General features: G+C 41.0%; 2 protein-coding genes across 2 annotated transcripts in view; one reads left to right on the forward strand and one right to left on the reverse strand.

Annotated features, from left to right (window-relative positions):
• The window catches only part of NCKAP1L (NCK associated protein 1 like), a 38,735-nt gene extending 33,734 nt beyond the window's left edge, over positions 1–5,001 (reverse strand). The window contains exons 1-3 of the mRNA XM_019419633.2: positions 4,832–5,001; positions 3,613–3,723; positions 2,788–2,880 (exon numbers count right to left, since the gene is read on the reverse strand). Coding sequence (XP_019275178.1) covers positions 2,788–2,880; positions 3,613–3,723; positions 4,832–4,933 — 306 coding nt within the window. The 5' untranslated portion in view covers positions 4,934–5,001. The remainder of the gene's footprint in view (positions 1–2,787; positions 2,881–3,612; positions 3,724–4,831) is intronic.
• Positions 5,002–8,737: 3,736 nt separating this feature from the next.
• Positions 8,738–15,033, forward strand: LOC109249256 (gametocyte-specific factor 1-like). The gene is made up of 7 exons (XM_053895567.1): positions 8,738–8,842; positions 10,405–10,517; positions 10,961–11,085; positions 11,254–11,354; positions 12,522–12,588; positions 14,046–14,116; positions 14,860–15,033. The coding sequence occupies exons 2-7, from the start codon at positions 10,425–10,427 to the stop codon at positions 14,871–14,873; spliced, it is 471 nt and encodes a 156-aa protein (XP_053751542.1). The 5' UTR covers positions 8,738–8,842; positions 10,405–10,424; the 3' UTR covers positions 14,874–15,033.
• Positions 15,034–16,268: the final 1,235 nt, after the last annotated feature.

Genomic DNA, 16,268 nt, shown 5'->3' on the forward strand with positions numbered 1-16,268 from the left:
TGAGCGATACCATACACCCTGGGCTCAGAACTTTACCAATGCAGCAACCAGAAGGTGTCCTAAAATCCCCTTTGGACCCAAAGGTTTCCTAGTTTATATGCATCCAGCATTCTTTCCACCACCTCCACCAGTGCCTGCCTACCTTCTTCCTAACCACTACCCTCAATTCCAAGATTAATAACTTCTGACCTGACCCTCCTTCAGACTTTACAGTTTTCCATGACCCCACTTCATTGTGTGATGAAAGGCCTGGATTAGCCCCCTCGGGTAGATTCGGGGCACCCAAAGCAGGGTTCCATACTCTTGTTTCATCTGAAGAAATCCTATGGTACCATCACAAACTTGGATTGCTCAGATGGCTAAAATCTGTGTTATTTCTTGAATATGTAAATAACATGCTCATTGCAGAAAAATTATAAAATACAAACAAGCATAATTTTAATTCATTTTTAAAATCACTCAAAATCCCACCAATCAGAAGTTCAAATTTTCTTTATATGCGTGTTTCCCCATATAAATATACATATTAGAGACATCTTATGTCTTACTGTATTATAATTTGCTTTGACATTAAAGAATATATGAAAAACATTTTTCCATGCTGATTATCATAAATATTATCATCTTTCACAGCTGCATAATATTCATTTATAGACATATACTCTGAACTTTTAACCGAACCTCTATATATCGGATACATCAATTATCAATTTGTCACGATCTTAAATAAGGCAAAAGAGTACATTATTTTTTTTAACAGAGTACATACTCTTACATATCTCTGTACTTCTGATTGTTTCCTTAAGAAAAACGTCTAGAAATAAAATTACTACATTAAAAAGTATGTGTTTTAGAGATGCCTGGGAGCTTAGCCCCTTAAGCGACGGACTCGTCTCGGCTCAGGTCAATGATCTCATGGTTGGTGAGTTTGAGCGGCAAGTCACGCTCTGTCCTGACAGAGCAGGGCCTGCTTGGGATTCTGCCTCTCCCTCTCTCTATGCCTCCCCGGCTCATTCTCTCTCTCTCTCTCTCTCTTTCTCTCTCTCTCAAAACAAACTTTTTAAAAAAAAAAATATGTGTTTTTAAGACTTTTGAAACACATCATCAATTTGCCCTTCAAAAACATCATACCAAATAATTTTTACAGTTTGTTTACATTTACAAAAATAGTACCCGCTCATTATTTAAAACACAAAGAAAATATCATCTATGTAGTATTGCTACCGAAACTACAATCAGAGAGTTAACAAATCAGACAAATCCAAATTGAGGGATATTCTGAAAAATAACTAGTCTGGACTCCAAAAAGTCAGTGTCATCAAAGACATAAGGAAAAAAAAAAAAAATGGTTGGGAACTATTCTAAAGACTACAGGGGCGCCTGGGTGGCTCAGTCGGTTAAGCGGCCAACTTCGGCTCAGGTCATGATCTCACGGTTTGTGAGTTCGAGCCCCGCGTCGGGCTCTGTGCTGACAGCTCAGAGCCTGGAGCCTGTTTCAGATTCTGTGTCTCCCTCTCTCTGACCCTCCCCTGTTCATGCTCTGTCTCTCCCTGTCTCAAAAATAAATAAAACGTTAAAAAAAAAAATTTAAAAAAAAAAAGACTACAGAGACATGACAGCTAAATCCAATGTGTTATACGTGAGACAACTAGTAGAATGTGAACACGGACTGTATGTTAAAACTAATAATATTGCAGTAATGTTACATTTCCTGAGTGCGATAATTATATTAGGGTTATGTAAGAAAATATTCTTGTTCTTAGATGTATGCTAAAGTATTTAGGAAGGGAAATGGCACGACATCTGCAACTGACTCAAATGGTTCAGGAAAACAATAAAGATTAGCAAACATGGTAAAATACTAACAATTAGGAAATCTAAGAGAAGAATAGAATCATATTCATTGTAATATTCTTGAAATTTTTCAGATTTGTAATAAAATATTGGGGAATGGTACTTAAAATACTTGAATACTTAATAATGCTTAAATATATACAGTGTAATAAATTAAAGCTAATCATAGTCTACTTCCAAAGGTAGTTATTCCTAACAGTTAAATGTATAATGTTCCAAATCTGCCCAAGTACATACTAACACTATATATATATACAAGCCTATGTATCCTTTTATTTATTTATTTTTATTTTTTTAATGTTTATTTATTTTCGAGAGAGAGAGAGACAGCACAAGCAGGGAGGGGCAGAGCGAGGGGGAGACATAGAGTCCAAAGCAGGCTCCAGTCTCTGAGCTGTAAGCACAGAGCCCAACGCAGGGCTTGAAATCACAAACCGTGAGACCATGACCTGAGCTGAATCAGACGTTTAACCAACAGAACCACCCAGGTGCCCCATAAATGAAATGTAATTATATCATACACTGTAACTTGTTTTTCTTTAACCAAGATATCCTTCCACATCAGTACATATCCCTTACTTTTTCTTTTTTTTTTTTTTTAATTTTTTTTTTTTTACGTTTATTTATTTTTGAGACAGACAGAGACAGAGCATGAATGGGAGAGGGTCAGAGAGAGAGGGAGACACAGAATCTGAAACAGGCTCCAGGCTCTGAGCTGTCAGCACAGAGCCCGATGCGGGGCTCGAACTCACGGACCGCGAGATCATGACCTGAGCCGAAGTCGGTCGCCCAACCGACTGAGCCACCCAGGCGCCCCAATCCCTTACTTTTTCAAGAAACAATATTAAGAAACATAAATGAACATCTACTAAAGAAGGAATAGCCTCAGAAGGATAATGCCTATACTGGGGTCCTAGGCTAGAGAGAGCTCACCCGAAATTCCATGACATCCACAAATGACTGGTAGTAGTTGATGAGGAATCTAATTATCTCAGATTTTTCTCGATGTACTGGTCCTAAATGTTGCTGAGGGAAACACAAAGCAAAAATTTTAAAACACAAAATAACACAATTGTTCAAGGTAATCCAAGAAGAATAGGAGTCATGCCTAAAACATTCTTGAAAAGACTTGAAATACACTAACAGGCAAAGTTGGAAAATCTCCAATGCTTTGAAGGTCTTAAACAGAGGAGAGTCTCTAGGTAAGATGATGCGTATAATCTTGACTAGATACAGAGTGCTAAATGAGAGGAAACTTCAAGGTCTCTTTCAGTCAAAGAGGCTTGTCATTTATATTAAAGTCAAAAGAAGCAGAATGAGAAGATGCTATATGTATAATGGTAAGAAATCTAGGGCTAATATTTAATGGAGGAGAACTAAGGAACATTCCATGAGATGCCTGATTCTCAGATAATCAGCAAGGAAACAGAGGGGGAAACAGGAACAACGGTAAAATAAATGTACCCTGCTGGGTTGACCAAGCTGTCTTTCTCTACAAGAACAAAGTGTTTTCATGAATCTTGCAACAGAGAAAGGGGCAATGCTTTGCTCTAGCTTACCCTGAGAGAATCCCATCTTATCTCAGAACTCTCAAGATTACAAGAGCCTGAAGCCCTGTGGTTGAGCCCAGGAAAACTAAAAGGAGGCTACTCTATGCCCTGCCCAAGTTCAAAGAAAGGCAGTTAAAAGAGGAGAGTTTAAGCCATCCAAGCACAGAATTATTTCAGAGAAAAGAGAGGAGACGGATCATGTTCTCACCGTGCTGCTTCGGACATCAATGTTGGGAAATTTCTTGTTGATGTACTTGAGAGAAGGTTCCATGGACTTTTCCAGTAAAAAAGGTGGCTTGGATTTGGGGTCTGAGCAAGTCTGCACCAATAAAGCACACTCTGTTTCAACCCTTTCTCCTGTCCCTCCAAACATACCCCTCCCTGTAGCATTCATTCTCACACAGTCTCATGGAAAGGGAATCTGAGAATTCATAATGAAAGCATTATGAAAGTCTACTGTTAAGCAGACGAGGAACAAGCTCCAAGACATGAAGCCAACTATCAGTAGAGCTGAACAACCTGGGTATCTTGTCTCACGGAGAAGAATTCAGTGAATTCAGCGTCTGCTGGGGCCCCAGCGCAAAGAGGAAGCTCTCTCCCCACCCCTCAGCTGAAGCCGGAAGGAGTGAGAAAAGCAGCTGCTCCTGAATTAGACTTCATGGGCAAATGTGTCACAATTATGTCCATATCTAAGTATCTCACCCAGAGGGCATTTGTAGGAGTCACGGGGTCAGACAAACCATGTTCCTGGTGATTTGTTTTATTACAAAATGCATAAAAGTTCCCTCTCCCTATTTTCTCTTCCAGAAACTCCCCACTCCCGCCCCTGTCTTTCTCTCTTTACTTCCCTAGGCCCAGCTCCTTGCCCCCCACCCACCCCCCACCCCACAGCCCCGCCTAGTCTCACTCTTGTCACCAGCCTCTCTCAACTCAACAGATCCTATCCTAAGCATACACACACAACCAGAGCATGAACTCTCAGACTCTAAGTATCTCAGAAGGCACCTACCCATATTTTATTGAAATATCTATTTTTTTCCTTTTAGGTAAGTACTTCCATGGAAAAGTTTTTGCCAGAGACCCAACTTTGGATGTCTTCAGAGTATGGGAGATCAACAATAAACAATGAGACCCAGAATTCTAGATCCCAGACCTTATTCAAGTGACTCAGAACAAAATTATTTCCTACCTCCATATGCCCAGCAGAAAGCAGACACTCTCATTGGGGCGAGAATCATATCTAGAAGGGGAAAGCCCTTAAAAAGAGCCTCCCGTTCTGCCTTCCTACACTGGCTGGCCTATGTAATCCGAGTGACTGAAGGCCAGTGGGAAAGAAGAGGAGTCTAGCCCCTGGAACTGCCAGCCACGGGGTCCCCTGCCCTACTGTTGCTGGAATAATTAGTACTGGCCCAGTTGTTCATGCTTACCTTCTTGATGTTATACATGCGGATGAGAACCCCCTGACCTCGATCATTCAGAATAGTGAGCTTCTCGGCTAATTTATGCTGGTAGGCAGAGGTCAAAGACATGATGGCCACCGAAAGAGAGGAGTATCCGGACAGCAATGCCGAATCTCCCCAAATACTTTCAGCTTGGGTGGTGACACCCCCTGGGCGGAGGGACCCAGCCTGGTTGGTGCGCTGGTCTTCCTGTAGCCTCTACAATTGGCTCATGGGGGAAAGCAGTCATTACAGCTCACAGGCCTTCAGAATCTTCTTGTGCTTCCTCTTGCACACTCAGCAGGAGACACTTCCTCTTTCTAGCTGTGTAGCATTTTTGGTAAGACTGTGAAGTTGGTGGAGGCAGGGGAGAGGGACAGGCTTTCAAGGCTCCTCACAGTCTAGCACCAAACTTTTGGGCCTTACCCCTTCACTAGAGTCCTATAAAAAGCTCTGCACCAGACAAACAAGTATCGACTACCCCGCTCCCATCCACCTTTAAGCTTTTTCTCTTTTATATATCCCTATCAAGAACACCTATGTTAGGGGCGCCTGGGTGGCTCAGTCGGTTAAGTGTCCAACTTCGGCACAGGTCATGATCTCATGGTTTGTGAGTTCGAGCCCCACATCAGGCTCTGTGCTGATAGCTTGGAGCCTGGAGCCTGCTTCAGATTCTGTGTCTCCCTCTCTCTCTGCCTCTCCCCTGCTCATGCTCTGTCTCTGTCTCTCAAAAATAAATAAATGTTTAAAAAAAATTAAAAAAAAAAAAGGAACACCTATGTTATTCTCAGCTGAACCTTAGGCCTATCCATCTTTTAGGGCCCAGATTAAATCCCAAATCCTCCACATTATCCCTTCCAGTGTCAAATACTATACAGAACACCATATTCTTCACTATATTTTTAAGTATATGACTTATCTCCCCCAACCACATCATAAGCCCCTTAATGACAGGAATTGTATCTAATACTTCTTCATATCTTTCACAATACTTTAATACAGTGATTCTTAAAATGTGGTCATATCAGCATCATCTAGAAACTTGTTAGAATGCATATTCCCAGGACCCACTCCAGACCTACTGAATCCAAAACTCTGGGGTAGGGTCCAGCACTCTGTGTTTCAATAAGCCTTCCAAGTAATTCCAATGTACTCTCAAGTTTGAGAACCACTGCTCTTGCACAAGAGTTCATTTATTTTTTTTTAAGTTTATTTATTTATTTTGAGAGAGAGAACAGTCACACAAGTGGGGAAGGCACAGAGAGACAGTGCGAGAGAGAATCCAAAGCAGGCTCCACATTGTCAGAGCAGAGCCCGATGTGGGGCTTGAACTCACAAACTGTGAGATCATGACCTGAGCTGAAATGAAGAATTGGATGCTTAACCTACTAAGCCACCCAGGCCCCCATCTAGTACAATGGCTCTTAAAGGTGCTGAAGAAACTGAGATCAATCCCTATCCTCTGAGATTCAGGATTGGTAACTCTGCAGTGAGGCCTAGAAATCTGCATTTCTAAGTACCATGGGAGGATTTGGTGCAAATATTCCATCAAATACATGTTGAGAAACACTGATCTAGAACACCACCTCTTGGACTCAACCACTTAGTAAAGTTGCTGTCTTGTTTGTTGAATTATTAAGACTAAATTGGGAAATAGGCCACATGAAGAACCATATTAACTGAGATCAACAAGGGAAAAGTAGTTAATAGACTTTAAATCTTAGAAGGCTGAATAAATTTTAGCACTAAAAAATTCTTGCCATTCTAACCAGGCCTTAGCTCCCTAATTCAAGAAAACCAACTCACTTTCATGTTTCTTTCAAGGAGAAAAGCAGAAAGCCCTCAGAAAAATTCTACATTAAACAGAGTTGTCTTCATATCTACTTCTTTTCCAATACCTTTTCTCCACTTTTCTTTAAAAAAATTTTTTTAACATTTATTTATTTGAGAGAGAGGGAGAGAGAGACAGAGCACGAGCGGGGGTGGGACAGAGAGAGAGGGAGACACAGAATCTGAAGCAGGCTCCAGGCTCCCAAGTGGTCATCAGCATAGAGCCTGATGCGGGGCTCGAACTCATGAACCGCAAGATCATGACCTGAGTTAAAGTTGGACCCTTAACCGACAGAGCCACCCAGGCACCCCTTCCACTTTTCAATCATTCTCATTTTCCATATCCAGGGCTCTTACATTATTCCAATAAATCCTGGGATGGAGGGATAGGAGAGCTGATTGGCATTATCATATACAGATCTTAATATGTTTGTTCTCAAGATAATGTCTCTTTTAAAGAAACAAGATGACAGTGCTTAACACACAAAATTTCAAACATCCCTAAGGGAAACTTTATACTCCTGGAAAACAGAATCTGCCTTTCAGTTTATTTACTAGATAGACTCCCTAGAAAGCTAGGGGCCTGGAATGAGGTGTTATTGGCCCTGAAGATTTGAATTACCCGCTATTCTCAAAGAAACCCAGGTTCTACTAAAGACATTGGTGGGATTTCTACTGGTCTTTCACCTTGATGGGGGAGATTAAGAGCAGTTGCTGAGGCACCAACAGGTAGGAAGCACAGCTGCCATATAGCCGCAGCCTTTTTATCAGGTTAGTATAGTTTCATTGGATCTTTTTCACTTGCATTTGTTATCCTCCTGAAAATTTTGTTGAAGACTCTCCATACCAAGCCAATCTTTTCTCCTGTTCCCAAATATATACTCCCCAACCCAGCAGGGACCAGCCTAGTAGTCTACTGTGAATGTGCCACATTCATTTCTGCCTTTCTCATGATGTGTGCTTTCCCTCTTGCTGACCCAAATCCTACTCGATCTTCTGGATCTGGCTCCAAAAGTCCTAAGTCCGGCCCTTGCTGAACTCCTGCAGTATTTGGTCACTACCACATATTTTACATCTAAATTAGGTCCCATCTTTGACTGCCTGTTTCATACTCTACTGCCACCCCAGCTGAACTGTAAGATTGCTGGAGACTGGAAAACACTTATTTGCTTGTATTTAGTATATGTGAAAACCCTACATTTTGGCATAGGACAGATTTTGGGCTTGAATGTTAGTTGAGTCCAATGGACAAAGCCTTATGATTTAGAGGCAAGGAGCCCAGGTTATGGAGCCATAAAGCTTGAGTCCACATCCCAACTCTATCATTTAGCAGCTCTGATCCAGTTTCCCTGCCTGCAAAATGGAGATATTGATAACAGTTCCTACCGAAAAGAACTGTATTAAGGTCCTACATGCGAAGTGATGACCTAGTTATATACTAGGGACCCGGTACTTTAAGTGCTTTGTATGTATTACCTCAAATAATTCTAATGTTATTCAAACATGTGCTAGCTTTGTAACTTCAGGATCTCTCTCACTCACGGAGTTGGTTTCCTAATCTATAAAATCATGGTGATTCCTCATATACCTGTAGAAGTGGTTACATGATATGGTGTTTGTAAACATTCAGCTCAAGGCCTGGTACGCTGGATTAAGAATGCCAAAAAGAAAGTAAAATTTGGGTGTTTTTAGTATGTGATGAGCTTATGTCACTTTCTGTGAAATTCTACTTGGCATCGCATAAATAAAAAGGCCAGATTTAAAGATGGGACTAATTGTTCCAACTGGTAGACTTTAGAGAAACTTCACTGGAAAGACCATGCAGCAGTTCCTCCTGGAAACTGGAAGAACCCTTCTGAGGGTGGTTCAATTACCCCCGGGCAGGGCCTAGTAACCCCGGCTACAAGTCAGAATCCCCTGTGGAACTCTTTTAAAGCCACAGTTAGCCAGACCTCATGTGTGAAGATTCTGATCTGCTAGTTCTGGAAGATCTGTCACTTTAAAACTACTCAGTGATTTTCATGCACAACCAAGATTGAAAAACAGTCATTCAAGACTTAACTATGACATCAAAAACTTCCAAACCTCTTGAGAAACCATAGACCATATGGTGGGAGAAGAGGAATTGAGTAGCTTGAACAGAAAGTTGATTTACATCACTTGACAAAGGTACTTTGCTCTCCCTCACCCCAAACTTCTGCGAAATTTGCCTTGTTCTGACTTGTAGGATTGTTTCCCTCTTCAGATTCAGACACACTTCCCTTCAGATTCTTGAGAGACACTGCTTCAAGAATAACGTAAGAGATCTCAAAGGCCTCTAGACTCAGTTTAATTGTCAAAGTAGCTTCGAGGCTACAACATTCTCGCCAAGTCTAATAGTATTAAATCAAATGGCCTCCATTATAGTCTTGGCCTCCCAACATGGGATATTCAGCTATCGATAATTAGACAAATGGTCCAAGCTTACCAATTCTTGCTGCCACTTTTGAAGCACTCTTTGTTAAGACCAGCCTTATCAGTCTGATCAAACTTTATACTTTTCTAGGCTGCTGGATAAAATAAGGGTTTGGGGTTATCTGAAGACTACATTTTAGTATTAAAGCTCTTCTATTATCTTTAAGAATCTAAAGATAACTGTATGATACTGGATTATACTGCAGGTGTTATTTTCCAGAAAGCCAATTCACTTTATAATAAGTGTTCGTGGCTCTAATATTATCATTAACATGCAGTGTAAGCTTGAAAGGGCCACCCTGGCTTGCGTTCCTGAAAGGCACCTGAGTGTAAATCCCTGGACTTAATCATCTAAATGCTCTCAGGAAAATCTGACATTTAACAGTCTAGCTCTGTGCCCTTTGTCTATGCCCTAGGCATGATCCAAAGCAGAATTGAAATGGGCTATTCTAGGCACTTTTCTATCCTTCCTTCTTATGCCACTCTGCCTTGATCCTCCCCCCCCCCCCCCATCTCAATCAGACTATGCTGTCCCTGCTTTGCAGAAATCTCAGCTGTAGCTGTTGCCTGGAAACTTGGGAGTCCTTGAAGTGAATGTCTGCTAGGATAGCTAAAGACAGCTAGCCATAAGGGAAAGTAGGCCTCCTATTGGCAGTCAAATGTGGCAGATTTGAGATGGTATATTCTTAGTTCTTTCTAGGAGTCTTCATATGCTGATACGTACAACTTTAAAGATTTCAGACTGGCATTCGCAGATAATTATAAAGTAGCCTGAACTTGAACATGATACTGTTCATTCTTCTCTTCCCCTCTCCCCAAAAGGGCTATGCTGATCTGACAAGTAGCATCTTTGTCTAGCAAAGGGCTTAATTTAGATAGATTTGGCAAAGAGAAGGAAGGGAGCAATGCTGAACTGTAAAGGAACCAGCTGCCCCAGCCTTGCTTTCCTGAACACTCAAGCTGATGGTGAATTTCATCTTACCCCAGTACTGTGAGCTTTCCAAAGAGCCTTGTCTGTTTAATACTCTATTTGGGGGCACAGAATTCTATTCAAAAGAACCCATGAGACTAAAATATATGTATAAATGTTAATTTTTAGTTTTCCAAGGCATGTAAGCCGTGAAGTTCTCCTATTAGCTGACTAGGCTATTGCTTTAAACATGCAAAACTTTCATAGGGAGATACCCATATCTTTGCCTCTTTTTTTGAGAACAGAAAGTAGGCCTATGTCAAAACTACTTGATCTTAAATGTCAATATTTTCTTTGTCAACCCAAGGTTCCTACTATTTAGGCCTCATGGAGCCAGAAGTCCTAGAAATATGTCCTTATGACCCAAACCACAGGATGCCAGCCAGCAGGTTACAGTACCACCTGGCATCATGTAGAAAGGTACGTTTTCCTGGTTAATACAAAATGTTGGGATATCTGGGTGGCTCAGTCGGTTAAGCATCCCACTCTTGGTTTCAGCTCGGGTCATGATCTCAGTTTGTGAGTTCCAGTCCTGCATCAGGCTCTGTGCTGATGGTGTGGAGCCTGCTTGGGATTCTCTCTCTCCTTCTCTCCCTCTCTAATCTCTCTCTCTCTCTCTCTCTCTCAAATAAATAAATAAATTTTTAAAAAAATGTTAAATCACTGGTGGAAGAAATATAAGCTCAATATAAAAAGTTAAAAGATTAAAAAAAAAAAAAAAAAAGAACAAGCTTCTGACCATACATAGCACTTAGCAGTTCTTAATGTTGGAAATGGTTTGTCTTCAGCATTTCATGAAAGGAATGGAGGGTAGAATACAGGCAAAACCTAATAGCCATTTCACAAGAGCCTTTTTCTTTTAGAAAAATCTGAAGATAGCTAAAAAGATGGCTAATTGCAAATATAATGCTTGCCATGTGGTCCCAGTCAAAAGGCTCAAGGAACATGAGGCTAACTGTGTCAATAGAACTGCTGTAGATGATGGTAAGTCTTTTTTTGGGGGGGGTGGGGGGGAGGATAGATGAGTGGCATCAAGTTCTTTTGCCCCATGCCCTCCATATTTCATAACTAGGGAAGTCTTAGCCCACTAAGAGGAATGAAAAACAAAAGGAAGTTTCTACTCTGCTTCTACAACTTCTGATCTGCTTTATTTCAGAGCCATTAATCTTCCAAAGGTTATTTCTCCGAGTTTGGAGCCAAATGAAAAACTTTCTAATACTGCCAATCAGATTCTAGACCCTGATGTCTGGAACATAGGTGAGCAAGGGTGAAACAGTGAACACAGCCATAAGTGAAGGCTTGGACCCTAAGTCCTTCATAGCTGATAAGTACTGTAGTCCTGGATAAATGAAGTCTTAATACTCCTCCCACAAAATCCTTCAACACAGTCAAATAAATCTGGGAATTTCATCTGCATCTGGAGAAGCAACCCAGCAAAAAGGGATCTAATTAAAACCAAAAATCATTTATAACAGCTTAAAGAATCTTACCTTACCAATATCTGGTCACTTTCCATAGAAAAAAGTATTGGTATAAATTGAAACGTGTAGTCTAAAAGGTTTGGATTTATCCCATCTCAAGTGATATCCTTTCTCTAAAATGTAGCATGCCATAAAGAATTCACTAGTTTTTCAGTCAGTCTAGGTTCAACTATAGGCTGTGGCCATAAGGAAAGTTACTTCTCAACCACATCTCCCTCACCTATAAAGGTATAACACCTACCTTATAAGATAAGTATTAAATAAAGATGTATGTGTGTATTAGAATAATGCAAGTTCCTTTAACAGATAAAGTTCAAGTTGTATTGATATCCTGGTTTAACACAACAGAAGTTTCCTTGTGTAGCCCAATGCAAGCATTCAGTGGGGATGGTAGATTGAGACCACAGGCTCTTTTCATCTGTGACTGTCACCTTCCACGCTTGGCTTCCCAAACTGCCACAAAAAGACAGTGGAGGTGCAGGTGCCTCTTAAGCAGCTTGACCCAGAAGAAAATACTTCCACTCACATTCCATTGGCAAAAACTAATCATATGGCCACACCTAAGGTAAAACTGGTGGGAACGTTGTCCCTGGCGGCACAGGCAATTCCCAGCAACAACTATGGAAGAGAGATTCAAATCTCTGCTGCCAACTAGCTTTCTCTGCAACAATCTAAAAATGCTTAGTACTGGGGCACCTGGGTGGCTCAGTCGGTTGGGTGTCTGACTCTTCAGGTCATGTTCTCAGTTCATGGATTCGAGCCCTGCATTGGGCTCCATGCTGATGGGGCAGGGCCTGCTGGGACTCTCTCTCTCTCCCTCTCTCTGCCCCTTCAGCATGCGTTCCTCTCTCTCATAAAATAAACAAACTTTAAAAAAATTAAAAATTAAAAAAAAAATGCTTAGTACTTGTATCACATCTCCATCCTCTCTCCTCCTTTCTAGATAACACATATCATTCTCCTTTATTTGTTCTTAAGACATTTGCTCCAAAAATGCTGGTTTGTGAAAGGTAAGATAAATCATCTTACAGAAGTCATTGGAATAGTAGGGCACCTGGTGGCTCACTCAGCTGAGCATGTAGATTTTGGCTCAGTAATAATCCCAGCGTCATGGGATTAAGTCCCACATTAGGCTCTGTGCTGAGCATGGAACCTAAGATTCTCCCTCTCTTTCTCTCTCTCTCCCTTTGCCTCTCTCCCTCGCTTGCATACTCTCTCTAAAAAAATTTTTTAAAGTTATTGGAACAGAGAGAAAAATACCTTTAAGTTCAATTCTTAAAGCTAGATGGCCACTACGTCATAGACCTGGCAGATGCCTAAACTTCAATTATAAATTTTTAAAAATCTATACTCATGGGCTCTGAGTACCTCCATTCCCTCCCTAAGGCTCCACTTAGGACTTTAATCCATTAAGGACTTGATTACACAGGTTCTCAATTCTATCTTATATTTTCAAAAATAAAAAAAAAAATCCTAAAATTGTAAAGGGAAAATAATTATTATACTACACATGAACCAACCTAACAAGGATCCCCAACCTAACAAGCTTGAAGGGCACATCTAAGAGTTAGAGAAGCCAGGGCACTTGGGTGGCTCAGTAGGTTAAGCATCTGACTCTTGGTTTTGGCTCAGGTCATGATCTCTTGGGTAGTGAGTTTGAGTCCCACACTGGGCTCCGTGCTGACAGTGCAGAGCCTGCTTAGGATTCTTTCTTTCTCCCTCTCTTTCTGTCCCTCCCCTGCTCTCTCGCTCTCTCTCTCTCGAAATAAAATAAGTAAACTTAAAAACAAGAGTTAGAGGGGCACCTGAGTGGCTCAGTTGGTTAAGTGTCCCACTTCAGCTCAGGTCATGATCTCATGGTTCATGGGTTCAGGCCCCGTATCGGGCTCTGTGCTGACAGCTCAGAGCCTGGAGCCTGCTTCAGATTCTGTGTCTCCCTCTCTCTCTGCCCCTCCCCTACTCGAATGTACTCTGTCTCTGTCTCTCAAAAATAAATAAGACATTAAAAAAATTAAAAAAGTAAAAAGAGAGAGAGAGAGAAGCCATCAATGGAATTACCCACCACATGTACAGGGGTATGGGAAGTACAAAGGGACTGTATAAACAGAAGCTTGCACGAAGTCAATAATTCCTACTCTGACAATAATATAGTAATTTTAATCTCTGGGGCACCTGGGTGGCTCAGTCAGTTAAGCATCTGACTTGTGACGTTGGCTCAGGTCATGATCTCACAGTTTGTGAGATGGAGTCCCACACCAGGCTCTGTGCTGACAGCTCAGAGCCTGCTTGGGATTCTTTCTCTCCCTCTGCCCCTCCCCCACTCATGCACACTCTCCCTTTCTCTTTCCCAAAATAAATAAATAAACCTTTTTTATAAAGTAATTTTAATCCCCTAGAACTGGTTATCTAAACTAAATCTTCAGTGCTGGTCTCCAACTAATTTTCCTTTTTTGGTTATCTTCTACAGTGACTCAGGAGACATAAAAAAAGAGACTATGGATGAAAAACATCCTAACAACTATAAGTCCTGGAGAAAAGGTAGCGTAACTTTTTTAAACTAGTGGGTCCCTGGGTGGCTCAGTCAATTAAGTGTCTGACTCTTGATTTATGCTCAGGTCATGACCTTGGGGAAGTCAAACCCCAAGTCGGATTCCACACTGGGTGTGGAGCCTGTTTAAGATTCTCCCTTTCAGGGCACCTGGGTGGTTCAGTGGGTTGAGCATCCGACTTCGGCTCAGGTCATGATCTCGCGGTGAGTTCGCGCCCCGCGATGGGCTCTGTGCTGACAGCTCAGAGCCTGAAGCCTGCTTTGGATTCTGTGTCTCCCTCTCTCTCTGCCCCTCCCCCACTCACACTCTGTCTCTCTCTCCTTCAAAAATAAATAAACATTTAAAAAACAAAAAAGATTCTCACTTTCCTTTTCCCTCTGCCCCTGCCCCTCTCACACTTATGCTTGCACTCTCTCAAAAAAAAACTAACAATATCATAGTTCTATGATATTAACATAGTTTTAACTAATCACTAATGTCGTATTCTAAATCTTCAAAGTTTCTTAGACAAACTTTTATTCTTTAAAAAAATAAACCATATTTTCTACTCTAAGTCCTTCTCCACACCAAATAGTAGAATGCAAGGAAAGTCCCAATGCCTTTAAGTCAGAGTATGGAGAAAGAACTGTCTAAAACTCTATTTGAAATGCAACTAACACATATCGAGCTTAGGTCTTCTATAAAAACACTATAAAAAATGACACTACTTTAATGTTCTCTTTCTACCCATAGGTCAGAAAAACTGATGGAGAAGCTGTGGATTAAAGAGCCAGCAGACAGAAAATGTATTGTCCTTTTTCAAACTTTGGGGGAATCTTAACTGTCAAGTTTTAGATAACAACTCCAGTCATTGTTGGCATCTTAATATGTTTTTATTTATTTAAATAAAGAATATCCTTCCTGTGACCAGCTTCATTTGGTTTTTTAGTCTTCCTTGTTTTCATATCCTCATTTGTCAACCAAAAGGCTAGAGGGCTTTTTTGCCTATTTCCCTTATTAGTGGAGGAAATACAGTAACCTTAGTCATATCCTTTTTTGTTTTTCTTTTTTTCCCATTTATTCAGTTTTAAGAGAGAGAGAGAGAGAGAGACAGAGCGAGAGCAGGGTAGGGGCAGAGAGAGAGACACAGAATCTGAAGCAGGCTCCAGACTCCGAGCTGTTAGCACACAGCCAGACGTGGGGCTCGAACTCACAAACCATGAGATCATGACCTGAGCTGAAGTCGGACACTTAACCGACTGAGCCACCCAGGCGCCCCCTTAATCAGATTCTTTATCCTCCGATTATTTTTTTCCTACTCCAAGTCATGTACTACATGACCATCAGATCAACCTTCTTCAATTAATTTTGTACAAACCTTCCATGTTTAAAAGATACAGTTTTGGGGAATGAAAACTGGTGCAGCCACTCTGGAAAACAATATGGAGGTTCCTCAAAAACTTAAAAATAGAACTACCCTACAACCCAGCAATTGCACGACTAGGTACTTATCCAAGGGATACAGGGGTGCTATTTCTAAGGGACACATGCACCCCCATGTTTACAGCAGCACTATCAATAATAGCCAAAGTATGGAAGAGCCCAAATGTTCATCGATAGATGAATGGATAAAGTTGTGGTATATATGTGTGTGTGCGTGTGTATACACACATACAATGGAGTATTACTGGGCAATCAAAAAAAATGAAACCTTGCCATTTGCAACTATGTGGATAGAACTATAGGGTATTATGCTAACCAAAATTAGTCAGTCAGAGAAAGACAAATATCATATGATTTCATCATACGAGGGCTTTAAGATACAAAACAGATGAACATAAGGGAAGGGAAGCAAAAAAATATATAAAAACAGGAAAGGGGATAAAACATAGGAGACTCTTAAATATGGAGAACAAACAGGATTACTAGAGGGGTTGTGGGAGAGGGGATGGGCTAAGTGGGTAAGGGGCATTAAGGAATCTACTCCTGAGATCACTGTTGCACTATATGCTAACTTAGATGTAAATTAAAAAATAAAAACTTTAAAAAGAAGTAAAAAAAAAAAAAAGGATACAGTTTTTAGGAGCATCTGACTCAGTCAGTAGAGCATGTGACTCTTGATCTCAGGGTTGTGAGTTTAAGCCCCATGTTAGACATGGAGA

Source organism: Panthera pardus, unplaced genomic scaffold, assembly GCF_024362965.1.
Source record: "Panthera pardus isolate Hobbes unplaced genomic scaffold, ASM2436296v1 HiC_scaffold_6, whole genome shotgun sequence".
NCBI classification, from domain to species: domain Eukaryota; kingdom Metazoa; phylum Chordata; class Mammalia; order Carnivora; family Felidae; genus Panthera; species Panthera pardus.